Source organism: Haliaeetus albicilla, chromosome 11 (genome assembly GCF_947461875.1).
Source record: "Haliaeetus albicilla chromosome 11, bHalAlb1.1, whole genome shotgun sequence".
NCBI classification, from domain to species: domain Eukaryota; kingdom Metazoa; phylum Chordata; class Aves; order Accipitriformes; family Accipitridae; genus Haliaeetus; species Haliaeetus albicilla.
This window is the reverse complement of record NC_091493.1, coordinates 43,570,684-43,596,306: the sequence shown is the minus strand read 5'-3', so window position 1 is coordinate 43,596,306 and position 25,623 is coordinate 43,570,684. Positions and strand designations below refer to the sequence as shown.

At 69.0% G+C, this 25,623-nt stretch overlaps 6 protein-coding genes across 7 annotated transcripts; 2 read left to right on the top strand and 4 right to left on the bottom strand.

The window, feature by feature from the left end:
* Positions 1–13: 13 nt before the first annotated feature.
* NDUFB7 (NADH:ubiquinone oxidoreductase subunit B7) lies at positions 14–2,242 on the bottom strand. The gene is made up of 3 exons (XM_069797610.1): positions 2,059–2,242; positions 1,076–1,244; positions 14–184 (listed from the first exon to the last, which is right to left on the bottom strand). The coding sequence occupies exons 1-3, from the start codon at positions 2,168–2,170 to the stop codon at positions 79–81; spliced, it is 387 nt and encodes a 128-aa protein (XP_069653711.1). The 5' UTR covers positions 2,171–2,242; the 3' UTR covers positions 14–78.
* Positions 2,243–4,562: 2,320 nt separating this feature from the next.
* LOC138687658 (C-type lectin domain family 17, member A-like) lies at positions 4,563–11,025 on the top strand. The gene is made up of 10 exons (XM_069795724.1): positions 4,563–4,662; positions 5,182–5,328; positions 5,907–5,990; positions 6,228–6,379; positions 6,567–6,676; positions 9,109–9,171; positions 9,689–9,751; positions 9,957–10,019; positions 10,631–10,809; positions 10,997–11,025. Exons 1-10 carry the CDS (start codon positions 4,563–4,565, stop codon positions 11,023–11,025), a joined length of 990 nt encoding a protein of 329 aa, XP_069651825.1.
* Positions 11,026–11,195: 170 nt separating this feature from the next.
* Positions 11,196–15,091, bottom strand: LOC138687657 (C-type lectin domain family 4 member G-like). The gene is made up of 9 exons (XM_069795723.1): positions 14,989–15,091; positions 14,789–14,893; positions 14,380–14,442; positions 14,009–14,071; positions 13,571–13,633; positions 13,101–13,190; positions 12,408–12,559; positions 11,800–11,906; positions 11,196–11,529 (listed from the first exon to the last, which is right to left on the bottom strand). The coding sequence occupies exons 1-9, from the start codon at positions 15,005–15,007 to the stop codon at positions 11,196–11,198; spliced, it is 996 nt and encodes a 331-aa protein (XP_069651824.1). The 5' UTR covers positions 15,008–15,091.
* A 1,250-nt stretch (positions 15,092–16,341) lies between these two features.
* TRAPPC5 (trafficking protein particle complex subunit 5) lies at positions 16,342–24,748 on the bottom strand. Of its 2 annotated transcripts, XM_069797599.1 has the most exons (3): positions 24,673–24,748; positions 24,490–24,522; positions 16,342–17,776 (listed from the first exon to the last, which is right to left on the bottom strand). In XM_069797599.1, exon 3 carries the CDS (start codon positions 17,770–17,772, stop codon positions 17,206–17,208), a length of 567 nt encoding a protein of 188 aa, XP_069653700.1. In that variant the 5' UTR covers positions 17,773–17,776; positions 24,490–24,522; positions 24,673–24,748; the 3' UTR covers positions 16,342–17,205. The 2 variants fall into 2 exon arrangements, with proteins under 2 accessions (XP_069653700.1, XP_069653702.1); XM_069797601.1 differs by lacking the exons at positions 24,490–24,522; positions 24,673–24,748 and adding an exon at positions 18,160–18,233.
* PCP2 (Purkinje cell protein 2) lies at positions 20,677–22,543 on the top strand. Its single transcript, XM_069797602.1, has 4 exons — positions 20,677–20,747; positions 21,159–21,291; positions 22,009–22,142; positions 22,437–22,543. The coding sequence occupies exons 1-4, from the start codon at positions 20,703–20,705 to the stop codon at positions 22,440–22,442; spliced, it is 318 nt and encodes a 105-aa protein (XP_069653703.1). The 5' UTR covers positions 20,677–20,702; the 3' UTR covers positions 22,443–22,543.
* Positions 22,880–25,579, bottom strand: PET100 (PET100 cytochrome c oxidase chaperone). Its single transcript, XM_069797603.1, has 4 exons — positions 25,461–25,579; positions 24,673–24,759; positions 24,490–24,522; positions 22,880–23,841 (listed from the first exon to the last, which is right to left on the bottom strand). The coding sequence occupies exons 1-4, from the start codon at positions 25,485–25,487 to the stop codon at positions 23,782–23,784; spliced, it is 207 nt and encodes a 68-aa protein (XP_069653704.1). The 5' UTR covers positions 25,488–25,579; the 3' UTR covers positions 22,880–23,781.
* Positions 25,580–25,623: the final 44 nt, after the last annotated feature.

Here is a 25,623-nt window from a genome sequence, read left to right as displayed (position 1 = left end):
GGCCACCACACCATCAGCTCCGCGGGTTTATTGCGCGGCAGGTGTCCCCGTGTCACCGCGTGTCCCCGCGTGTCACCGTCACTCGGCGGTGGCGGCAGCAGCCACCTCCTCCCGCTGCCGGAGCCGCTTCTGGCGCTGGAGCAGCCGCCGCTCGCGCTCAAACTCCTTCATGCGCATCACGTAGCTGGGGACAGACGCGTCACCCGCGTGTCACCGGGGCCACCAGGGATGGGGACGCCGTGGGGACAGGGAGCCCCAGAGGATGCCGCCGTGTCCCCAAGTCCCCCACCCCCATGTCCCTGTCACCCCCCACATTGCCGTGACTCCCCACATCCCGGTGTGTCCCCCCCCATGTCCCTGTCACCCTGTGTCCCCACGCCCCTGCTGTGACCCTGTACGCCCCCCATCCCTGTCCCCCATGTCCCCGGCCCCCTCCCTGCGTCCTCGTGTCCCCCCTTCCTGTACCTCTGCATCCCCATGTCCCCCCAATGTCCCCTCCATGTCCTGGTGTCCCTGTGCCCCCCCCATGTCCTGCTGCCCCCCCCCCCATCCACCCTGTGTCCTGCTGTTCCCTTGTCCCCATGTGTCCTCATGTCCCCCATGCCCCCATATCTGATCCCCATGTCCCCCCCATGCACCCCCGTGTCCCAGCGTCCCCCCGTCCCTGTACCTCTACGTCCCTCTTTCCCCCGCCATGTCCTGCTGTCCCCCTGTCCCCCCATGTCCCCCCCACATCCCAGTGCCCCCCACTGTCCCCCCATGTCCCCTCATGTCCCCCTGTCCTCCCCCTGTCCCCCCCACATCCCAGTGCCCCCACATCCCCCCCATGTCCCGCTGTCCCCCACCATGTCCCAGTGCCCCCATGTCCCCTCATGTCCCCTGTCCCCCCCATGTCCCCCTGTCCCCCCCACAGCCCAGTGCCCCCGCGTCCCCCTCACGTCCCCATGTCCCCCACCCCCGCACGTCCCCCTTCCCCCTCCCGCCACATCCCAGCGTCCCCACGTCCCCCAGGTCCCCTGTATCCCCCCCCCCCCCCGCCGTGCCCCGGGTCCCCCAAGTCCCCCCGGCGCGGTACTCGTGGTGCTGGCAGGCGTCCCAGGCGTGGCGCAGGTCCCGGCACTGCCAGGGGACGGGGAAGGCGTCGCGGTGGCAGCGCAGCAGCCGCAGCAGATGGTGGGCGCAGAAATCCCGCTGCTCCAGCGGCACCCGGCCCTCCGCCAGCTGCCGCGCCGTGGCCACCATCGCTGTCACCGGCGAGGGGACGCGAGGAGGGGACGGGTCAGGGAGCCCCCGGGACGTTGGCGGGGATGGGGAGCGGGGGGACGCGGCCGGGACGCGGCAGGGACGCGGGCACACGGGTGGCACGTGGGGACGCGCGGCGTGGATGGGGACACCGGTGGGTGGCCACCGCGCGGACATCGGCACAGACGTGGCATGTGGGGACGGGGGAAAGTGGCCGCCACGGCAGGGACATCAGGACACGCGTGACACGTGGGGACACGCGACAGGGGTGGGGACACGGGGGGTGGGCATCGCAGGGAGGTGGCAGGTGGGGTCGGGGACCTGGGGGGGGGGGACACAGGCACAGTGAGAGGCCACCACAGGGACAATGACACCCACGTGGCACCGGGGGGGGGGGGACACACAGCAGGTGACCCCCGTGGGGACATCGGCACCCACGTAGGAACACGCAGCAAAGGTGGGGACGGGGGGGTGACGGGGATGGGGATGCATTAGGGCTGCCGCAGCAGGGACAGTGGGACCTGTGTGACACGGGGGGGGGCGGACACGCGTGGGGGGGGACAAGGGGGGGGATGGACGAGAGGCGACAGTGACGGTGAGGCTAGGGGACGAGGACACGGGGGGGACGAGGACACGGGAGTGGAGGGGACACGGGGGGGGTGTCACCCCGAGGGGACAGGGGGGTCACGCGAGGGGCCTGTCCCGCGGGGACACCCCAAGGGCAGCCCCGGGGCGGCGGGGTGCCCCCCCTCCCCGTGTCCCGTGTCCGTGTCCTCTAGTGTCCGTGTCCCCCCCCGCCCCGGTGCCGGGACTGACCGCGGGGCCGGCGGTCGGGCAGCCCCAGCTCGGCGGGGAAGGTCGGCAGCTGCAGCGGATCCGGCTCCGTCTCCGCGTCCCCCAGGTAGCGCCGCGTCAAGTGAGCGCCCATGGCCGCTCCGGGACCAGCAGCGGAACCGGAAACACCGGAAGGGGAAACGCCGCTAACCGGAAAAACCGGGAGGAGGAAAACCGGGAAACCCGGAACTACGGGGACGGGAACTGGAACCCGCCCGGACCCGAAAGAGGGACGGACTCTGCAGGAACCGGAAGTTACCCCAGCGCCTTTTACCATAGAGCCACGGCGGCGGCTGGAGCGGCGCTTCCGCTTCTAGCGCCGCCCTTGTGGCGGGGAGGGTTGGGGTGGGAGGGGGGGCTGGGGGGGGGGGTCGGGGTGTCGGGGGGAAATTTGGGGGTGCGGGGGGGGGGGTGCTGCTGCTGACACCCGAGCGTGGGGAGGGGGTGTCCCCTCCCTTCCTGCCGTCACCCATGGGTGCTCGGGGTCGGGGATGTTGGGGGGACCCTGGGGACATGGCGGGGGGGGGCTTGGGGGGTGACAGGGACCCCCGGGGACATTTGGGGACCCTTGGGGGGGTGACAGGGATGTCGAGGATATTTGGGGACTGTCAGGACCTCCCAGAGGTGACAGGGACCCTCGGGGACATTTGGGGACCACTGGGACATTGGGACACTGGGGGGGGCATTGGGCATCAGGGAGAAATTTGGGGACATTTGGGGGACATTTGGGGACATTTTGGGGACAATCGAGGACTGTTGGGGGTGACAGGGAGCTTCGGGGACATTTGAGGACCCTCGGGGGTGACAGGGACCCCCGGGGACATTTGGGGACCACCGGGACATTGGGGACACTGAGGGAGGGGGGGCACCAGTGGGACCTTTGGGGACATTTTGGGGACCGCCAGGACATCGGGGACCGACGGGGGCGTCAGGAGTGTCGGGGACCTTTGGGGACGGTTGGTGGGGGGGGCTGGCGGCCGTTGTGTACCCCCCGGAGGTTGGGGACAGCTGTGTCACACACCCACCCACCCCGGTTTCGGTTCCCCCCCCCAGACGCGGGGGACGGGGTGGGGGACGCGGTGGCCCATGACAGGGACACGACAGGCGGGGACGGGGCCTGCACGGGTCACACGGGGACGGGGCCGAGGTGGGGACACGGGGGGGACGTGGGGACCTTGGGGGGGGACAGGGATTTGGGGGGGTAGGGGACACGGGGGGGGGTCGGGGATGTCCCCCCCCGGGGACAGGGTGGCTGCAGGCGCGGCCTGTGGGTGCTCTGGGGACGCGGGGGGGGTGGCACTGGGGGGGGGTCTGGGGGGACGCGGGGCTCGGGGACACCGGGGGGGGACACACGGGGACGGGGGAGCGAGGCGGGGGCTGGGAGTCCCCCCGTGTCCTCTCGTGTCCCCTCGTGTCCCCCCCAGTCTCTGTTCCAGACGCCCCCAGCCCCTCCGGAGCCATGAAGGCCCGAGGTACCGGGGGGCGGGGCTACGGGAGGGGGCGGGGTTAACGGGGAGGGGGCGGGGTTAATGGAAGGGGTGGGGTTAAGGATAAGGGGGTGGAGTAAAGGATAAGGGGCGGGGCTAAGGGGAAGGGGTGGGGTTACCAGGAAGGGGCATTTTGGGGGCGTGGTTAATGGAAGGGGTGGGGTTAAGGATAAGGGGTGAGGAAAGCGATAAGGGGCGGGGCTAAGGAGAAGGGGTGGGTTAGTGGGAAGGGGTGTGGCTAAGGGGAAGGGGCGTGGTTAATGTAAGAGTGGGATTAAGGGAGGAGTTGTGTTAATGGAAAGGGGCGGGGCTAAGGGGAAGGGGCAGGGTTATGGGGAAGGGCGTGGTTAAGGGGAAAGGGGTGGGGTTAGGGGAGGAGCTGTGTTAATGAGAAGGGGTGGGGTTAAGTGGAAGGGCAGAGTTAAGGATAAGGGGCATGCTTAATGGCAGGGGCGGGGTTAAGGGAGGAGGCGGGGTTGAGAGGAAGGGGTGGGGTTAAGAGGAAGGGGCGGGATTAAGGATAAGGGGTTAAGGGAGGGGGCGGAGTTAAGGGGAAGGGGTGGGGTTAAGGGGAAGGGCAGAGTTAAGGATAAGGGGCGTGGTTAATGGAAGGGGCGGGGTTAAGGGGAGGAGGCGGGGTTGAGAGGAAGGGGTGGGGTTAAGAGGGAGGGGGTGGGATTAAGGATAAGGGGTTAAGGGAGGGGGCGGGGTTAAGAGGAAGGGGTGGGGTTAAGAGGGCAGGGTTAATGGAAATAGGCGGGGTTAATTGGAAGGGGCGGGGTTAAGGGGAAGGGGGTTAAGGAGGCAGGGTTAAATGAGGAGCCGTGTTAATGGAAAGGGGCGGGGTTAAGGAGAGTGGGTGGGGCTAAGGGGCAGAGTTAAGGAGAAGGGGCGGGGTTAAGAGGCAGGGGCGGGGTTGGGGCCATTTTGGGGCGATTTGGGGCAGTTTTGGGGTTCCCCCCCCTTCCCCAGGCCGCCGGTGCGACGACGCCGAGGACTATGAGAACGTGGTGCCCCCCCCGCCCCCCCCCCCACCTCCCCCTCAAGGCTCTGGGCCCCCCCCAACCCCCCCCCTCCCTGCCCCACAGGGGGGACCCAGGTATTTTGGGGGGGGGGATTTGCCCCGGGGAGGGGATTATTTGCCCAGCGGGGGGAGTCATTTCCCCCATGGTGGGGGGTATTTTCTCGGGGGGGGGGGTGTATTTGCCCCAAGGGAGGGAGGTATTCACCTGGGGAGGGGGGGTATTTACCTGAGGGGGGGTATTTACCTGAGGGGGGGCGTATTTATCCCATAGGGGGGGTCATTTGCCCCGAGGGGGGGTAGTTGCCTGGCGGGGGGTGTCTCTTTATGCCGTGGGGGGTTATTTGCCTAATGGGGGGGGCTATTTACCCCCGGGGGGGATATTTACCCCATGGGGGGGGCATTTGCCCCAAGAGAGGGATTATTTACTTCGGGGGGGGCATTTTCCCCAGGGAGGGGGGGATTTTCCCCAGGGGGGACGACATTTTCCCCAGGGGGGGGATATTTGCCCTAACAGGGGTGTTATTTGCCCCACGGCGGGGTAATTCCCCCACAAAGGGGGGATATTTACCCCAATCCCCCCTTGCCTCCCCCCAGGTCCCCCCCCCAGTCTCCCCCTCCCCGCTGTCCCCTCCCTTGAAGCTGGGGGCAGGGGGGGGGGCCCAAAATGGCAGCTCCTAGGCCTGGCCGTGGCTTTGGGGGTCCTGGTGGCCGCCGGCGCCGTCGGCATCGGCCTGGGCACACGTGAGTTTGGGGGGGGGACCCCCATGTGAGACCCCCCCCCGAAATGAAACCCCCTTGTGAGTCCCCCCCCTTGTGAGAGCCTCCCCCTTCCTTGTGCAAAACCCTCGTGCAAATGGAACTGGGCCCTATTTTGGGGGGGGGTGAACCCCAGTTTGGGGGGGGGGTTGAACCCCTTTTGGGGGGGTCAAGGCCCATTTGGGGGGGTTGAACCCCATTTGGGGGGATCTGAGCCCATTTTGGGGGGGTCTGCCCCATTTTGGGGTGTCTAACCCCTATTTGAGGGGGTCTGAGCCCCTTTTGGGGGGTCAAGGCCCATTTGGGGGGGCTGAACCCCATTTCTAGGGGTCTGAGCTCCATTTGGGGGGTCTGCCCCATTTGGGGGGTCTAACCCCTATTTGGGGGGGCTGAGCCCCATTTTGGGGGGCTTCAGCCCCATTTCTGGGCATCTGTGCCCTATTTCGGGGGGGTGAAACCCCATTTGTGGGGAGCCGAGCCCCCTCTTTTTTTGGGGGGGGGGTTCAAACCCTATTTGGAGGATCTGACACCCCCCACACACTGTGTGTGTGTCCCCCCCCCAGGGAGCCTGGATCAGGCCCTGACCGAGGTGCGCCTGCAGCAGCAACAGCTCCAGCAGGATTTGGCCACCCTGCGCCAGCTCCTGGGTGAGCCCCCCCCCAAATACCTGCCCCCCCCCCAAAACCCCTGAACCACCCCCCCCATACCTGGGTCCCCCCCAACCCCCCCCAACGCCTGACCCCCCCCAAGACCCCCTGACCCCCCCCAAAACCCCCCTGACCCCCCCAACCCCTGGGTCCTCCCCAACCCCTGGGTCCTCCCCAAACCCCCCTGACCCCCCCCCAAACCCTGACACACACCCCCGGTGTGTGCCCCCCCCACAGGGGGGCTGTGCCAACGCTGCCCTTGGGGCTGGGCACCCTTCGGGGGCAACTGTTACCTCTTCGTGGGGGGGTCCCGGCGGTGGCGCGAGGCTGAAGGCTCCTGTGCCGCCCAAGGTGGCCACCTCCTCATCCTCAACACCCCCGAGGAGCAGGTAACTCCCCCCCCCCCAAATTTTGCCTCCCCCCCCCAACATAACCCCTCCTACTCCCTCCAGGGTGGGGGAAACTGAGGCAGGGATGGGGAGGGGGCACTCAGGTGCTGCTGGGACCCCCCCCCTCCATGTTTGTGCCCCCCCCCCAACTGTGCCCCCCCCCACCCGTGTGTCGTGTCCCCCCCAGGATTTCGTGCTGCGTTCGGCCCCCCAGCCCCGCGGGTACTGGCTGGGCCTCAGTGACCGTGAGCAGGAGGGGGAGTGGCGCTGGCTGGATGGGACCCCCCCGGCCTTCAGGTAACCCCCCCACCCCTGCACCCCCTGACCCCCCCTGACCACCTGAGACCCCCCCCAGGCCGCCCCGGGGGACCTCCAATCCACTGGGACCCCCCCAAGACCCCCATAAGCCCCCCCACCCCTCCCGGGACCCCCTGTCTCCCCATGACCCCCCCAAAACCCCCTGGGACCCCCTGCCCCCCCATAAACCCCTCTGGGACCCCCCAAAACCCCCCAGGACCCTCCCAACCCCCCCTGGGACCCACCCAGACCCCCCCTCGGGACCCCCTGTCCCCCCATAAACCCCCCCCAGGACCCCCTATGACCCCCTAGTGCCCCCTCCTGACCCTCCCCATGTCCCCCTTGACCCCCCCCAGGACCCCCTGACCCCCCATCCCCTCTGACCCCTGACCCCCCCACGTCCCCCCGACCCCTCCATGCCCCCTGACCCCACACCGCTCCCTCGACCTCTGCCTCCCCCCACCCCCCTCCCCCTCTCCTGCCTCCCCCCCGTGCGACCCCGGACGACCCCTACGCCCCCCCCTTGACCCCTGACCCCTGACCCCACAGCTCCTGGGGTCGCGGGGAACCCAACGGGGGTCGGGGGCAGAACTGCGCCGCCCTCCTGCCCCACGGCCGCTGGGACGACCTCCCCTGCGAGCGGGCCCTGCCCTGGGTCTGCGAACGCGCCCCCCCCTGCTAAAGACCCCCCCCACCCACCACAGTGGGGACCCCACTCAGGACAGCGGGGACCCCCCTTTTGGAAAGAGGGGACCCCCCCTCAGGATGTTTTTGGGGTCCCCCCCCCGCTGGGACCCCAATAAAGGTGCTGAGGGGGAGTGTGGAGCGTCACTGAGGGGGGGGGACACGCGTGGGGATGGGGGGGGGACACGGGGGTGGCTGCTGTCCCCCCAGTGTCCCCAGTGTGCCCCTGTGACTGGTGCTGCTGGGCCGTGTCGTGTGTCCCCCCCACACAGCCCCACGTGTCGTCCCCCCCCCGTGCCACGTGTGTGTGTGTCCCCCCGTGTCACTGTCACCCCCCCCCCCCCCCGGCCACTTCCCCTTTCACTTCCCCTCGTGTGGGGGGACACGTGGCCCTGCGAGAGCTGGGGGGGGTGGGGACACTGGGGGGGGGACATGGGGGCACTGGGAAACTGGGGGGACGCGGTGATATGGGGGGGGATACGAGGACACTGGGGGGACGTGGGGACATTGGGGGGGACACGGGGGGGACATGGGAATGTTGGGGGGTGCAAGGACACTGGGGGGGACATGGGGACACTGGGGGGACATGGGGAACATTGGGGACACTGGGGGGGACATGGGGATGTTGGGGGACACGAGGACACTGGGGGGGACACTGGGGGGATGCAGTGACATTGGGGGGGCACTGGGACACGAGGACATTGGGGGGACTTGGGGACACTGGGGGGACATTGGGGGGGACACGAGGACACTGGGGGGGCACTGGGGGACACTGGGGGGACACTGAGGCACGAGCGCGTCCCCTGACCCCCCCCAGGAACACGGCGGGGGGGCGGAGCCCCGTGGGCGGAGGGCGTGGCCTAAAATACCGAAGGGCGTGGCCTAATCCGGTGGGCGTGGCCTAACCCGGTGGGCGTGGCCGAGCCCCACCGCACTCGCCGCACTCATGGGCTGGGGACGGGCAGGTGCCTGCGGGGGGGGGGGGGATAGGAGGGTCCCGGGGGGGGCTGGGGGGTATTGGGGGGTCCTGAGGGGGGTGGGGGGACCCGGGAGAAGGGGGGGTGCTGGGGAGGGAGGGGGGGCGTTGGGGGGCATCCGTGGTGATCCCCCCCCCCGGTTGCGGGGGGGAGCAGGGGATGTTTGGGGGGGTCTCGGGGGGGTGGTGAGGGGATTTGGGGGGGGTGGTGGGGGTCCCTGGGGGGGAATTGGGGGGCCTCAGGGGGGTTGGGGGGGTCCCAAGGGGAAGGGGGTCGCCAGGGGGTGGGGGGGGGTCCCCGGGGGGGGTTGTTGGGGGGTGCCGTGGGTGCTCCCCGGTGACACCCAACACCCCCCCCCCCGGTGCAGCCCCGGGCACGGGGGGGGCGCTGGGGGTCGCGGGCGGCTTCTTCCTGCTGGGGGCCGGGCTGGTGCTGGTGCTGCTGCTGCTGGGTGAGAGACACCCCCCCCCCCCAAGCCTTGACCCCTGACCCCCCCCCAAAACCCATAGTGATCCCCCACTACCCCCGTGTGACCCCCCAGACCCCCCGCTAACCCCCCACTGCCCCCCCCGACCCCTATGCCCCCCCAGTGTCCTCAGAGACCCCCCCCAGTAACAACCCCCCCAGTGATGCCCCCAGACCCCCCACTAACCCCCCAACCCCCATGGCCCCCCCAGTGTCCTCCCAGACCCCCCAGTGACCCCTCAGTCACCCCCCACACACACACTACCCCCCAGGACCCCCCCAGTGACCCCCCCACTGCCCCCCCAGACGTGGGGCTCTCCCGGGACCTGGCCCAGCTGCAGAAGCACCAGGAGCGGCTGTGGGAGAGAGGTGAGACCCCAGCCCCCCCCTCAGGACTCCCCTGGGACCCCCCCCAGCACCCCCTGGAAACACCCAACCCCCCCAGGACCCCCCCCAGGACCCCCGACACAGCAACTCCCCTCCAGAACACCCTGAGACCCCCCTCAAGACCCCCACGGGACCCCTCTGGGACCCCCCCGGGACCCTCCAAAACACTGGGACCCCCCCCAACCCCCAGGACACTCTGCCCCCCCCGGGACCCCAAACACTGGGACCTCTCCCCATACCCCCGGGGACCCCCAAACCCCCTGGGACCACCCTCAGCCCCCCCGGGACCCCTTGATTCCCCCCCCCAGCCCCTCTGACCCCCCCTCAGCCCCCCCCGGGACCTCTCGACACCCCCCCCAGCCCTTCTGACCCCCCCAGCCCTCTCTGGACCCCCCCAGTCCCCCCCCAGCCCCCCCTGGGACCTCCCAAGACCCCTCCCCAGCCCCTCTGACCCCCCCCAGCCCCCCCTGACCCCCCCCCCATGTCCCGTCCCCCCCAGTGCCAGGGCTGTGGCAGCGGCTGGCGGAGCTGCAGGGACGGATGGAGCAGGAGGAGAGGGACGGTACGTGGTGGGGGGACACGGGGGGGACAGAGGGGACATTGCAGGTGATGGATGGGGGGGACATGGGGACACAGGGAGTGGGGGACATGGAGAGATGGAGGGGACATGGGGGGGGACACAGGGGATGTGAGGACACCAGGGGTTGGGGACCCCCCCCCGGGGGTGTCGGGTCCCCGCAGTGTCCCTGTGTGTCCCCCCCCTCCAGGGTGGCAGCGGTTGGTGGCCGGGCAGCGCCTGGGGGCCGAGGTGCTGCACCTGCGCCAGGAAGGTGACACTGGGTGGGAAGGGACTGGGATCTGCTGGGGGGAACTGGGAGGCACTGGGGGGAAGTGGGAGGGACTGGGACCTCCACTGGGAGGGACTGGGAGCCACTGGGAGGGACTGGGTTCCACTGAGGGGGACTAGGAACCCCACTGGGAGGGACTGGGAGCCACTGGGACCCCCACTGGGAGGGACTGGGAGCCACTGGGAGGGACTGGGGGGGACTGGGACCCCCACTGGGAGGGACTGGGAGCCACTGGGAGGGACTGGGTTCCACTGAGGGGGACTAGGAACCCCACTGGGAGGGATTGGGAGCCACTGGGACCCCCACTGGGAGGGACTGGGAGCCACTGGGAGGGACTGGGGGGGACTGGGACCCCCACTGGGAGGGACTGGGAGCCACTGGGAGGAACTGGGACCGCCACTGGGAGCCACTGGGAGGGACTGGGGCAGACTGGGACCCCCACTGGGAAGGACTGGGGAGGACTGGGATCCCCAAATGGGACAGCCTGGGACCGACACCCCCCCCCCCTCCCCCAAACTGGGATATACTGGCATCAACTGGAATGCACTGGGCCCCCAAACTACACCCTGACCTTTGCCCTTTGCCCCCCCCAGGGCGGCGGTTCGGGGCGGAGGGGGGGGCGCAGGAGGCGGAGCTGCGGGCGGAGCTGGGGCGGCTGCGGGGGGGGGCGGGGGGGGCCCTCGATGTTGGGGTCCCCCCCCCTTGACCCCCCCCACCTCTCCCCCCTCCCCATTAAAGGCTGTTTCATGGAGCCCCCCCCGTGTCCGTGGGGGTGGGGGGGGTCCTGGGAGGGGGGTGATGTCCCCATTGTCCCCCCCAGTGTCCCCAGGGGTGTCCCCAAATATCCCCCACGGTGTCACCCCATGTGTCACCCCAGGGCAAATGTCCCCCCCTCGTGTCCCCTGTGCCCCACGGTGTCCCCAAATGTCCCCCAGTGTGTCCCCCCCGTGCCCCCCCAGTGTCCCCAGGTGTCCCCAGATGTCCTTAAGTGCCCCAAAGTGACCCCCAAATGTCCCCTGGTCACCCCCCCAGTGTCCCCTCTGCCCCCCCGTGTGCCCCATGTCACCCCCCCTGCCCCCCCACCCCACAGCATCCCCACTGTCCCCCCCCGTGTCCCCCAATGTCCCCAAGTGTCACACACGAGGTTTATTGTCACCATCAACAGCCCGAGCGGGGGGGTGGTGTCCCTTGGGGGGGTCCCCAAGTCGGGGGGGGGTCCGGGGGGGTCCCCAAGTGGAGTCCCCAAGGGGGGATCCCTGGGGGGGTATCCCCAAGAGGGGGGTCCCCAAAGGGAGTCCCCAAAGGGGGGTGTTCTTGGGGGATGTCCCTGGGGAGGGGGTCCCGGGGGGGGGTCAGCAGGCCCAGGGCCGCTCGCAGACCCACCCCCCCGGGTTGGCGGCGCAGGGCCGGTCCCCCCACCCCCCCCGGGGGTCCATGGCCACGCAGTCCTCGCCCCCCCCCCGCCTCGTCCGGCTGCCCCCAGCGCCAGTTCCTGGGGGAGGGGGGGAGTCAGGGGTCAGAGGTCGCAGCCCCACGCACCCCATAATCCCCTCAACCCCCCCTAGACACCCCATAACCCCCCCGTGGCACCCATAGCCCCCCCATCACCACCCATGCCCCCCAAGTCCCCCCATCACCACCCATGACCCCCATCACCCCCCCATGGCACCCATAGCCCCCCATCATCACCCAAGACCCCCCCGACACCCCAGAGCCCCCCCTCCCCGAACTCCCCAGCCCCCATAGCCCCCCAGGCCCCCACCGGTAGGTGCTGGGGCTCCCGTCCACCCACTGGAAGGAGCCCTCGGTGCTGCGGTCGTGGAGCCCGATCCAGGAGTCGTGGGGGGGGGAGAATCCTGCCAGGAAGGCCTGGGGAGGGGGGGGGCGGGGGGCACTGCTGGCACCCACAGACCCCCACAGACACCCCCCAGAGGACCCCATGGCACCCCACAGCCCTCCATAGCACCCCCATAGCACCCTATAGCACTCCATGGACCCCCAGAGCACCCCCATAGGACCCCATGGCACCCCCAGACCCCCAGAGCACCCCATGGACCCCCACAGCACCCTACAGACCCCCAGAGCACCCACAGACCCCCAGAGCACCCCATGGACACCCATGGCACCCCCAGAGCACCCCATGGACCCCCAGAGCACCCCACGGACCCCCACAGCACCCCACAGACCCCCAGAGCATCCCATGGACCCCCAGAGCACCCCCCAGACCCCCAGAGCACCCCATGGACTCCCACAGCACCCCACAGACACACCCCCCCCCAGCCCCCCAGGTCAGGTACCCCCCAGGGACCCAGGTGTTCAGGCCCCGTAGGACTCCCGGAGCCCCCCACCCCTGCACCCATGGGTGCCCACCTGCTCCTGGGGGTCCCCGATGACGGCCAGCTGGGCCCCCCGCTCCTGGCAGAGCCCCTGGGCCTTCGCCCACCCCGCGGCCCCAGTGCCAAACTGGTAACAGCTGGCCCCGTGCAGCCGCCAGCCGGGGGGGCAGACGGTGCACCCCGAGCCTGGGGTGGGGGCACCCATGGACCCAGGCGTCCGGGTACCCAGGGGTCCCCCCACCCAGGGACCCCAGAATCCCCCCACCCATGTGTCCTCCTACCCAGGGACCCCAGAATCCCCCCACCCAAGTGTCCCCCCACCCAGGGACCCAGGGGTCTGGGCACCCAGGGGTGCCCCCACCCACGGACCCAGGGGTCCCCCCACCCAGGGACCTCAGCGTCCCCCCACGCAAGTGTCCCCCCACCCATGGACCCAGGGGTCCGGGTACCCAGGGGTCCCCCCACCCAGGGACCCCAGAATCCCCCCACCCATGTGTCCCCCCACCCAGGGGTCTGGGCACCCAGGGACGCCAGCGTCCCCCCACCCAAGTGTCCCCCCACCCATGGACCCAGGGGTCCGGGCACCCAGGGGTGCCCCCACCCACGTTCCCAGGTGTCTGAGCACCCAGGGACCTCAGGGGTCCCTCCACCCAAGTGTTGGGTCCCCCCCCCGGACCCAGGGGTCCCCCACCCATGGGTGCCCGCGGCCCCCGTCTGGGGCACCCACCGTTGTGCGCCCAGAGCGCCTGCAGCAGCTGGTGCAGCGCGGCCCGGGTGCCATCGCGGTCCCGCCAGACGGCCACCATCGTCCCCGACACTGGGGGGGACACCGGCACCGTGGGGACAGGGGACCCCCCCCACACACACCCCCGTCTGTGGCCCCATGTCGCCCCAGGGTGCCAACGTCACCCCACATCACCCCATGTCCCCAATATCCCCGTGTCCCCATGTGTCCCCCATGTGTCCCTCCATGTCCCCGTCCCCCATGTCCCCATAACACCCCATGTCCCCCCATGTGTCCCCGTGTCCCCAATATCCTCATGTCCCCAATATCCCCGTGTCACGTCACGTCTCCAATATCCCCATATGTCCCTCCATGTCCCCCGTCCCCATAACCCCCACGTGTCCCCATGTGTCCCCAATATCCCTGTGTCCCCATATGTCCCTCTGTGTCCCCATGTCCCCCCCCGTCCCCACCTTCCATGCGGGTCACGCTCTGGTTGGCAGACAGGACCTCCAGGAGAGCGGCTGTCTCCGCACCTGGGGGGGGACACGGGGACATTGGGGGGACACGGGGACATTGGGGACATCGGGGACATTGGGGGATATTGGGGGATACAGGGACATTGGGGACATTGGGGGGACACAGGGACATTGGGGGATACAGGGACATTGGGGACATTGAGGGGACATGGGGACATTGGGGGGATACAGGCACATCAGGGACATCGGGGACATTGGGGGGATACAGGGACATTGGGGACATTGGGGATACAGGGACAATGGGAACATTGGGGGATACAGGGACATCGGGGACACTGAGGGGACACAGGGACATGGGGGACATTGGGGGGATACAGGGGGACGTGGGGGACATGAAGGTGACACTGGCGAGGGGGTGACAGTGCCACCCACCACGCTGCTGCAGCCGCGTCTGGTTCCCCTCCAGCGTCGCCAGCGCCAGCGCCAGCGCCGATCCTGCGGGGACATGTCACCCACTGCCACCCACTGCCACCACTGCCACCAGTGCCACCCACTATCACCCGCTGTCACCTGCTGCCACCACTGCCACCGCCACCCATTGTCACCCACTGCCACCAGTGCCACCGCCACCCACTGCCACCCACCACCATGCCCACGCCACTGCCGTCCCTGCCACTGTCACCCACCGTCACCCACTGCCACCCCTGTCCCCTCCTGTCACCCACGGCCACCCGCTGTCACACCCCGGCACCCCCGAGCCCCCCCTCACGTCCCCTTGTCCCCCCCCCCGTCCCCAGTGTCACCATTCCCCTCCAGCAGCTCCTGACTCTCCCGCAGGTGCCGGATCTCCTGGCTCAGCGCTGCGTCTGGGGACAGGGACACCAGCACCCTGTCACCCCCCCGTGTCCCCCCTCCCATCCGTGTCCCCCCCATCCGTGTCCCCCACACCCCTCATGTCCCCAAGGTCCCCCATGTCCCCATACCCCCTCCATCCCCCCATGTGTCCCCCATGTCCCCATACCCCCTGTGTCCCCACACCCCCCCCATGTCCCCCCCAGTCCCCCGCAACCCCCCCATGTCCACCCCAGTCCACCCCCATCCTCCCACATGCCCCCCATGTCCCTCCCAGTCCCCTCCATGTCCCCATACCCCTCTATGTCCCCACGTCCCCCCCGTGTCCCCACGTCCCCCCCGTGTCCCCCCCAAACTCACGCCGCCCCAGCAGCACCCCCAGCAGCCCCCCCCAGGCCAGGCCAGTGGCCACCAGCAGCAGGCAGAGCCCCGGGTGGACCCCGACGTCCCACGGCCACCCCCTGCCTGTGGGGACAAGGGACACCGGTCAGCAAGGTGGCGGGGGGGGGACGACACAACAACAGGGAGCTGCCACCCCCCCCCCCGAGCCCCCCCAGCACCTGCCCGGCCCTGCCCCATGGGTGCAGCGAGCGCGTCCGGGCTCAGCCGGTGGCAGCCGGTGACACCCAGGGCCACCAACACACACAGGACCCCCCCACTTGGGGACACGTGTCACTTCCCCCCCCCCGCCTTGGGGACATGTGCCAGCAGGGTGGCCCCCGCCTGGCTGCCAGCGCAGCACTTTGGGGGGAGGAAGTGGCTTTGGGGGGGGGGGGGACACACATGGGCACAGGGTGCGGCCATCCGGTGCGTGACAGCGATGGCACCCAGGGGTGGGCTCCGGGTCCCCAAGGGGGCCGGTGTCCCGGGGGGGGACACAACAGGGGACACCCCATGTCCCCACGGACCAGCCCTGGTGTCCCTAAGGACCACCCCAGTGTTCCCACAGGCACAGGGACACCCCCCCCCTTGTCCCCAAGGACCAGCCCTGGGTGTCCCCAAGGACCAGCTCGGTGTCCCCAAGGGCACAGGGGACACCCCACTGTCCCCAGCAACCAGAACGGTGTCCCCAAGGAGATCGGGGACAACCTCCTGTCCCCAAGGACCAGCCCGTGTCCCCAAGGGGACTAGGACACCCCAGGGATGAGCCCCAGTGTCCCCAAGGAAACAGGGGACACCCCCATGTCCCCAAGGACCATCCTGGCACCCCCAAGGGGATAGGGGACACCCCAGTGTCCGCAAGGAGCAGCCCTGGTGACCCCAAGAGGACAGGGGACAACCTGGTGTCCCCAAGGACCAGTTCTGGTGTCCTCAAGGACCAGCTCGGTGTCCCCAAGGGCACAGGGGACACCCCACTGTCCCCAACAACCAGACCAGTGTCCCCAAAGAAACGGGGACAACTTGGTGTTCCCAGGGGGACAGGAGACAGACACTCCATGTCCCCGAGGACCAGCCCCATTGTCACCAAAGAGACAGAGGACATGGCATGTCCCCAGGAGGGACAAGGGACAGGGTTTGGGGACACCAACTGTCCCCACCGCAGCCTCAAAGCCCCCAAGGGGACAGTGCCACTGTGGAGTGACAGGAGCCACCCCGGGGGTGTCCCCAAGCCCCCAGCGATGAACCGAGGGACACCAGGAGGGACAGGGACCAGCCTGAATGTCCCCAAGAGACACCAAGGGCCATCGGGGGGGACAAGGGACAGTGGTGAGAGACATGGACTGGCCCCAGTGTCCCCAAGGGAGGCCAAGAGCCACCAGGAGGGACAAGGGACGGTGGAGAAGGACCCAAAGGGACGCCAGTGTCCCCAAGGGAGGTCAAGGGCCATCAGGAGGGACAAGGGACGGTGTCGAGGGACCCAAACCAGCCCCAGGATGTCCCCAAACCCCCCAAACAAGAGCCGAGGGCCATCGGGAGGGACAAGAGATGGTTTATAGCGACACCAACCAAGGCGAGTGTCCACGAGAGACACTGAGGGCCATCATGAGGGACAAGGGACAGCGGTGAGGGACACCAACCAGCCCTCAATGTCCCCAAGGGAGGCCAAGGACAATCAGAAGGGATGAGGCATGATATCCAGGGGCATGAGGGGACCCCAGCGTCACTGAGGGAGGACACGGGCCATCAGGAGGGATGAGGGATGGTGATGAGGAACCCAAACCACCTCCAGTGTCCCCAAGGGAGGACACGGGCCGTCAGGAAGGACATCAGACAGTGACAAGGGACCCAAGCCAGCTCCAGTGGCCCTGAGGGACATCAAAGGCCATCAGGAAGGACATTGGATGGTGGTGAGCGACCCAAACCAGTTCCAATGTCCCCAAGGGAGGACATGGGCCATCAGGAGGGACAAGGGACAGCTGTGAGGGACCCAAACCAGCTCCAATGTCCCCAGGGAAGACCAAGAGCCATCAGAAGAGACATCGGGTGGTGGTGAGGGACCCAAATCAGCTCCACTGTCCCTAAGGGAGGACATGGGCCATCAGGAAGGACATTGGATGGTGACAAGGGACCCAAACCAGCTCTAACGTCCCCAAGGGAGGCCAAGAGCCATCAGAAGGGACATAGGGTGGTGGTAGGGAACCCAAACCAGCTCCAATGTCCTCACGGGATGCCAACAGCCATCAGGAAGGACAAGGGACAGCCGTGAGGGACCCAAACCAGCTCCCACACCCCCAAGGGAGGACACGGGCCATCAGGAGGGACATTGGGTGGCGACGACGGACCCGAACCAGCTCCAACATCCCCACGGGTGACCGTCCTCGCCCCGTGCCGTCCCCTCAGCGCCCTTCCAGGCTCTTATCGCGGGCGATGACGGCCTCCTCAAACTTGATCATGAGGGTGGTGCCTTTGTGCCAGTGAGCCGTGACCTTGGCCGGAAAACCGCTGGCGGTGAGGACGGCTTCCACCAAACCGGCGGTGAAGGCGGCGCAGTTGAGGGTGCTGTTCTCCTTGGGAACCGAGATGTAGGTGTTGACCAACGGTTCCTTCTCGATGACGTAATAAGTCTTGTCGTCATCGTTGGCTTGTTCCAATTTATCGGCTTCTTTCCCAAAAAGAGCTCGCCAAACGGGACCCTTGACGAAGAGGAGGACGTTGAGAACTTTGGTTTCGCGTCGACCGCTTTTCTCCCGGGCTACCAAGGCATCGAGGACGCGAAGGCCCACTTGGTGGCCCAAACGGGCTAGTTTGGCCTGGAGCTCGGCTACCGAATAGACGCGGTTCTGGCAGTACTGGACCAGCTCGGAGAAGAGGAGGGCGAAGGCGCTGAGGCTCACCTCAGTGCGGGGGCGGCCCAGGGCTCGTTCCAGGAGGGGGGACTTCCCTCGGGTGAAGCGGGCGTCCATCTTCCTGGGGGCGGGGGGGCAGAGAGAGAGAAAAATGGGGGGGTCAGGGGGTGTTAGAGGGGGTTGGGGGGGCAGGGGGCACCTGGAGGGAGTCGGGGGGGTGATAGAGGGAGTTGAGGGGGGCCAGGGGGCACCTAGAGGGGGTCGGGGTGGTGTTAGAGGGGTCTGGGGGGGCCGGGGGGGTCAGGGGACACCTGGAGGGGGTCAGGAGGTTGTTAGAAGGGTGGTTGGAGGGGTTTGGGGGGCAGCTGGAGGGGTTGGGGGGGGGGGGCACCCCTGGGAGCCCTGGGGTGGGGGAGGGGCACCCAGCAAGGACCCCCATGGGCTTGGGGGGGGGGGGCGGGACAGACGGGGCCTTTCCCACCCCCGGGACCCCCCAGGACCGACCTTCCGCCGGCTGCTCCCCGCTCCCACTTTACGGCCGACACCGTCGCAAAAGCGCCGCGCGGCCGCCGTAAAGCGCGGGGGGGGGGGGGGGAGACACGGGGGCGTAGCCCGGGGCAACCGCGGGGCGAGACCAAAGCCGAGGAATCGGGCGGGGCTTTGTGTGGCTGGGAGGCGTGGTCAGAACGAGCTACGCCCCGCCCCGCCCCTTTCCCGCCCCCGCACCTGTGGCCACGCCCTCACGCCTTTTGGGCCACGCCCACCGCGACCACGCCCCCCCGGGAGCGAGGCCGCCCCGCGGGCTGAAGGCGCGGGGGCGGGGCGAGGCGGGGCCACGCCCACCGAGGGGGGGCACGGGGGGGGGCGACACGGGACATTTGGGGACACGGGGGGGGGACACACACACAGTGTCCGGGGGGGGGTCCGGCCGCTTGGGTCCGCCAGCTGGGGTGGGGGAGGGGCGGGGGCCCGGACCTGGCCCCCCCCCCCCCCCCCGCGGAGCTCCTCAATGACGTCATCAGGAGCGTCATAAAGGAGGGGGAATGGAAGGTTGGGGTGACCCTTGACCCCTTCCCTCCCCCCCACCCCCCCCGGGCGCCTGGGTCCCCCCCCCACCCAAGGGTGCCCCCCCCCATGGGTGCCCCCCCGGCTCTCCCCACCCCGGGGGGATCTCCCAACCTGGGTGTCCCCCCCCACCCCAGGGATCCCCTGACCTGCGTGTCCCCATCACCCCTGGGGTGAGACACCCCCCCACCCATGGGTGTGTGTCCCCGGGAACCCCCCCGGGTGTCCCCCATCCCTGGGTGTCCCCACGGGTGTCCCCGTGGGTGTCCCTGTAGGTGTCCCCCCACCCCCACCCCTGGGTGTCGTCCCCCCCGGGAACCCCCCCGGGTGTCCTCCCCAATCCCTGGGTGTCCCCGTGGGTGTCCCTGGGTGTCCCCATCCCCGGGTGTCCCCCCTGTCCCCTCACCCTCCGCCATGGAAGTGAGGGGACACGGGGGGGGGACACACATGGGAGATTTGGGGACATGGGGGGGGGACCCCAGGGAGGGGACACTGAGCAGGAGCACTGGGAGGGACTGGGGGTGTAACTGGGGGCACTGGGAGGGACTGGGGACATTTGGGGCGTCTGAGGGGGGTAATGGGGGGACTGGGAGGGAACTGGGGGCACTGGGGGGATTGGGGACACTTGGGGGGGGCACTGGGGGGAAATGGGGGAGACTGGGGGACTGGGAGGGAACTGGGGGCACTGGGGGCACTTGGGGGACTGAGGGGGGGCACTGGGAGGAACTGGGTGAGACTGGGGGGACTGGGGACACTTGGGGGAACTGGAGGCAATGGGGGGGCATTGGGGGGATAACTGGGGACATTGGGGAAACACTGGAGGGGGAGTGGGGACACGGGGGGGATCTGGGGGGCACTGGGGGGGGACTGGAGGTGCTGGGAGGGGACTGGGGACACTGGGGGGCACTTGGGGACAGAAGAGACCCTGGAGGGGAACTGGGAGGCACTGGGGGACACTGGGGGGGGACACACGGAGGTGACAATGTGGGGACAGTGCCAGCGGAGGGGGGGGACACCGGGGGGGCCCCCAACTCCTCGTCTTCATCCTGGGTGGGGGGGCCCTGGCCGAGCCCCCCTGCGCCCGTGAGGTCCTCGTCGGTGAGTGGCACCCATGGGTGGGGGAGGGTTACACAGGGTGCCCCCCCATGTCACCCGTGTCACCCCCTTTGTCCCCAGGGTCCAGCCACACCCTGACCCCGCGGTGGAGGGGTCCCCTGCCCCCCCCCAGCACCCATGGGTGCTATAGCACCCAAGCAGATGGTGGGGAGCACAGCTGGGTGCCCCCCCTCCAACAAAATGGTTTCCCAGGTGTCCGGCCCCCCCGCCTTGAGTGGGGGGGGGGGAGGGGGAATTATGGGTGCAATTAAGAGCCATTTGGTTAATTGCTCCCGGCTGCCAGGGGGGGATTGGGGACACGGCGGGGGGGGGCCCCCCCAACCCATCACCCCCCCCCCGACACCCGCCCCCGCACCCCACCCCCCCCGCGGTGGGAGCCTGTGGCACCCGTGGGTGCCCGGAGCGTCCGTCAGCACCCCTGAACAGCGCAGGGCACCCCACGGCACCCACGGGGGCCCTGAGCACCCACGGGCGCCCCATGGTCACCCACAGACACCCCACAGCACCCACAGACACCCTGAGCACCCACGGACACCCCATGGCACCCAGAGACACCCCACAACACCCACGGTCACCCCACAACACCCACAGTCACCCCACAGCACCCACGGTCACCCACAGTCACCCCACAGCACCCACGGGCACCCCACAGCACCCACAAACACCCAGAGCACCCACGGGTGCCCCCAGTCCCCCCCCGCACAGCTGTGCCCACCCCCCTCCCCGCTCCCATCGTCCCTGTGTCGTCCCCCCCCCGTGTCACCCACTCCCCCCCCGTGATCCCCCCTCCCACCCCCGGCTGAGCTGGGGCGGGGGGGGGGGCGTGGGTATAAGGGGCGGCGTGGGGTGTCGGTGCTGCACCCACCATGGCCGCCCCGGGGGAGACAGCACCCAGCCACGCACCCGCGGGGGTGAGGGCACCCACGGGGGGGGGAGCACCCACGGGGGAGGGCACCCATGGATGGGGAGCACCCAGAAGGGGGGAGCACCCGTAAGGGGGGAGCACCCGTAAGGGGGAACACGCGTGGGGGGGGGGGACGGACAAAGGGGTGTGTGTGGGGGGGGCACCCACGGGGAGGGGATGGGGTGGGGGGTGCCCCCCATTGCAGGGGGGGTGTCCCCGGAAGGAGGGGGGCCCCCCCAATTTTGTCACGGGGTGCCCTTTGCAGTGGGGGGGCCCCATTTAAGGGGTGTCCCCCCATTTCAGGGGGGTCCCCATTAGCAGGGGGGGTCCCCATTACCGTGGGGGTTTCCCCATTACCGGGGGGGTCCCCCCCCATTTCAGGGGGGTCCCCATTACCGGGGGGGTGTCTCCATTCCAGGGGGGGTCCCCGGCGCAGGGGGGGTCCCCGGCAGAGGGGGGGTCCCCGGAGCAGGAGGGGTTTTTCTCCCTGCTGAGCTCCGTGCAGGGCGCCCGCATGGACGAACAGCGCTGCAGCCTGGGGGGGCCTGGAGGTGAGGGGACACGGGGGGGGGGACACGGGGGGGGGACAGGGGACAGGGGGAGGGACAGGGGGTGGACGTGGAGGGGACAAGGGGGACACTGAGGTCGAAGGGACATGGGGGTCTGAGGGGTGCTGGGGGGGGCTGGGGGGGAAACTGTGGGTGTGATGGGAGCTGGGGGGGGTCTGTGGGTGCTGGGGGAGGAACTGTGGGTGCTGCGGTGGTCTGTGGGTGCTGGGGGGGTCTGTGGGTGCTTGGGGGGGAACTGTGGGTGTCGTGGGGGGTCTGTGGGAGCTGGGGGGGTCTATGGGTGCTGCAGGGGTCTGTGGGTGCTGGGGGGGAACTGTGGGTGTCGTGGGGGGTCTGTGGGAGGTCTGTGGGTGCCTGGGGGGGTCTGTGGGTGCCAGAGGAGTTTGCGGGTGCCAGGGGGGTTCTGTGGGAGCTGTGGGGGGGTCTGTGGGAGCTGGGAGGGGAACTGTGGGTGCTGCAGGGGTCTGTGGGTGCTGCAGAGGTCTATGGGTGCTGGGGTGTTGTGGGTGCTGGGGGGGGGGGACTGTGGGTGTCGTGGGGGTCTGTGGGAGCTGGGAGGGAACTGCAAGTGCCAGGGGGTTCTGTGGGCGCTGGGGGGGCGTCTGCAGGTACCACGTTCTGTGGGTGCCACGGGGGGAGGTTCTGTGGGTGCCGAGGTGGGTGGTGGTGCCGTCCGTGGGTGCCATGTGTCGGGTGCAGGTGGGGAGGGCAGCCCGCCCCCCCCCGAACTGGCGTCGTTGCTGGAGCTGCTGGCGAACACCCAGGGCCGGCGGATGGACGAGCAGCGTCTGCCTGTGCCCCGGCTGCCCGGCTTCGGGCCCACCCCTGGCAAGGTGGGGGCTCGGGTGGGGGGACGCCGGGGGGGGGACACACGAAGGGTGGGGGAGTGAACTGGGGGGGGGCAGAAGGGTGGGGGGGGACCCATGGGGGGCAGCATGATGGGGGGAGAGCCGGGGGGGGGTCGGGGGGGGCACTAGGGTGGGAGGGGGCACACCCCATGGGGACAACCAGTGGGGGGGAAGGACCTGGAGAAGGGGGGGGACTGGGGGGGGGACAGGACACCCAGGGTGGGGGGACACCCAGGGGACATCCCCTGGGTGCTATCCCCCCCCCCCATCTCCCCACAGGACTGAGCCCCCAGAGCCACCGACACCCCCACGTCCCCGAGCCCGCGATGTCACCCCATGTGTCCCCCCCAGGCTGTCACCCCCCAATAAACCCCTCCCCGATCTTGTCACTGTGGGGCCTGTGACACCTGGGGACAAGGGGTGGCCCTGGGGACATGGGTGGCATTGGGGGGGGGAGGGGGAACAAGGCACCCGTCACTGCTGGGTGGCATAAGGGGACACTGGACATCCCGGGGGGGTGGCACAGGGGTCAGGGGACACCCGCGGCAGACGGGTGACACTTGGGGACACAGGGCACCCACGGGGGGTGGCACCAGGGGACACCCACGGCAGATGGGTGGCGCTAGGGGACACCCAAGCCACCCCCCCGTGACACACTGGGGGACACCAACCCCCTCGGTGACACCCTGGGGACCGCCCCGTCACTGTGACCGCCCCACGCAGATGGTGCCAGTGCCATTTATTGGGGGGTGGGGACACCCGGGGGTGTCACTTGTCCCCTCCAACACCGAGGTCACAGCAATGGCACCAGGACGGTGGCAGGTACAGACACGTGTCACCAGCCGTCACGGTGATGCTGCCAGGGCAGGGACACGGGGACGGCCACGTGTCCCCGCTGTCACCCATGCGGCCGCAGCACTGGCATCAGGATGCGGCCATGTGTCCCTTCTGTCATGGATGTGGTGACGAGATGCAGCCATATGTCCCCTCTGCCACCAACACGTTCACAGTGATGGCATCAGGATGAAGCCACGTGTTCCCTCTGTCACCAACACGTTCACGGCGACGGCGTCAGGACGAAGCCACGTGTCCCCTCTGTCACCAACGTGGTCACTGCGGCAGCGTCATGATGTGGCCGTGGTGACAGCACGTGGCCGTACGTCCCCTCCGTCATCAAGACAGACGTGGTTGTGGCATCAGGATGAATCCACGGTGACAGGACGTGGCTGTCATGTCCCCTCTGTCACCAGCACGGCCACAGTGATGGCGTCAGGCTGCAGCCACACGTCCCGTCTGTCACCAACGTTGGCAATGGCATGACGACAAAGCCACGTGTCCCCTCTGTCACTACCATGGTCACAGCAATGGCACAAAGATGAAGCCACGTGTCCCCTTTGTCACCAATACGGCCACAGCAATGGCGTCGGGACATGCCCATGGTGACAGGATGAGGCCATGTGTCCCCTCTGTCACCAACACAGCCACGGTGTCACGACGAAGCCACGTTGAGCGGCCACGTGTCCCCTCTGTCACCAACATGGCCACGGCGCTGGTGTCACGACGCTGCCACAGGTCCCCTGTGTCACCGTGTGGAGGGGCAGTGGCCGGGTGTCCCCGTGTCCCCTCAGTCCCGTGTCCCCTTCCCCTCTCGCAGCCGTTGCTTCAGCTCCGCCATTGCCCGTCGCTAGGGGTGGGGGACACGGGGGGGGTATCAGGGGATGGTGGGGACACACATGGGGTGGCCCCAGGGATGGACCATACCCTGTGGAGGGGGGGGACAGGGGCATCACCAGTGTCCCCGGGTGTGGAGGTGTCCCCTGTGTCATCCCCCCCCAGTGTGGGGCAGTGGTGACACCTTGGGGACATCAGGGACGTTGGGGATGTCAGGGATGGCGGGGACATCAGGGACAGGGGGGGATATTGGGAACACTGCGGGGGACATTGGGGATGCTGGGGACACCGGGGGGACGCTGGGGACATTGAGAACACTGTGAGGACATTGAGGGGGTTGTCCCCAATGTCCCCCGCTCCATGTCCCCAGTATCTCCCCTGTCCCCGATGTCCCCCCTGTCCCTGATGTCCCCAAGGTGTCACCACCACCCCACACCAGGTAGGAGGGACACGAGGGGGACGCTGGGGACATTGGGGACACCGCGAGGACATTGAGGGGGTCATTGGCGACATCGTGGGGGACGTCAGGGATGGGGAGAGATGCTGGGGACACTGGGGGGGACATTGGGGATGTTGGAGACACCGAGGGGATGCTGGGGACATTGGGGACACTGGGGGGGGGACACTGGGGACACGCTGGGGACATACTGGGGTCTCTTACCCGGTCGGGATCGTCTGGAGGAAAAATCTCCCTCTGGAAAAAGAGAGTGGGCTCAGCGGGGGAAGGGCGGGGGCACCCAAAGAGGGGGGACCCAGGGGTCTGGGGCCACCCCTCCCCCACCCCAGGGGGACACACCCAAGTGTCCAGGGCCACCCTCCCCTCCCCCCCGGGCCCCTCCCCCACCTTGCGCTCCACCACGTGCCGCTGGAAGTAACTGGCCTGGTTGGAGACCCAGAAGACGCCGACGGGGAAGGACAGGTAGACCAGCATCTGGGGACAGGGCACACTGTCACCCCCTGTCACCTCCCCCCCCACTGCCATGCACACTGTTCCCGCAGTCACCCGACGGGTGACACCTGCGTCAGCCGGCTGAGGGTGTGGAGGGTGTCACCCGCTGTCCCCATCACCTGTGCTGGGGTGTTATCTGCTGTCCCCAGCGCCATCACCTGTGTCACAGTGTCACCTCCCGTCCCCATCACCCGTGCCAGGGTGTCCCCTGGTGTCACCTCCTGTCCCCAGCACTGTCACCTGTGTCCCACTGTCACCTCCTGTCCCCATCACCTGCGTCCCACTGTCACTGACCGTCCCCAGCATTGTCACCTGTGTCCCAGCGCCACCTCCTCTCCCCATCACTTGTACCAGGGTGCCACCTCCTGTCCCCACCGCTGTCACCCGTGCCAGGGTGTCCCCCACCCTCACCTCTTGTCCCCATCACCCATGCCAGCGGTTGTCCCCTGGTGTCACCCCCTGTGCCCAGCGCTGCCATTTCTGCCCCGGTGCCACCTCCTGTCCCCAGTGCTGTCACCTACGCGAGGGTGTCCCTGCTGTGTCCCCCCCCCCATGTCCCCACTATCGCCCCCCCATGGGGCAGGACAGGCCCTCGCTGCCCCCCCCCGGCCTTATTGCCCCCCCAACTGCCCCCCCCCCGGGGTTAATACCCCCCCACGCCCCCTTATTGCCCCCCCACGCACCCGCAGGATCTCCAGCTTCACCCCCATGGCGCCTCCAGCGCCCCACTACTTCCGCCTCCCCACCCCGCAACACGGCGGCCGCCTATTGGCCGAGCGCCCAGCACCGCCGCCGCCTGTTGGCTGTTAGAGCCGAGGAGGAGGGAGGCGGGGCGAGACCCTGAAG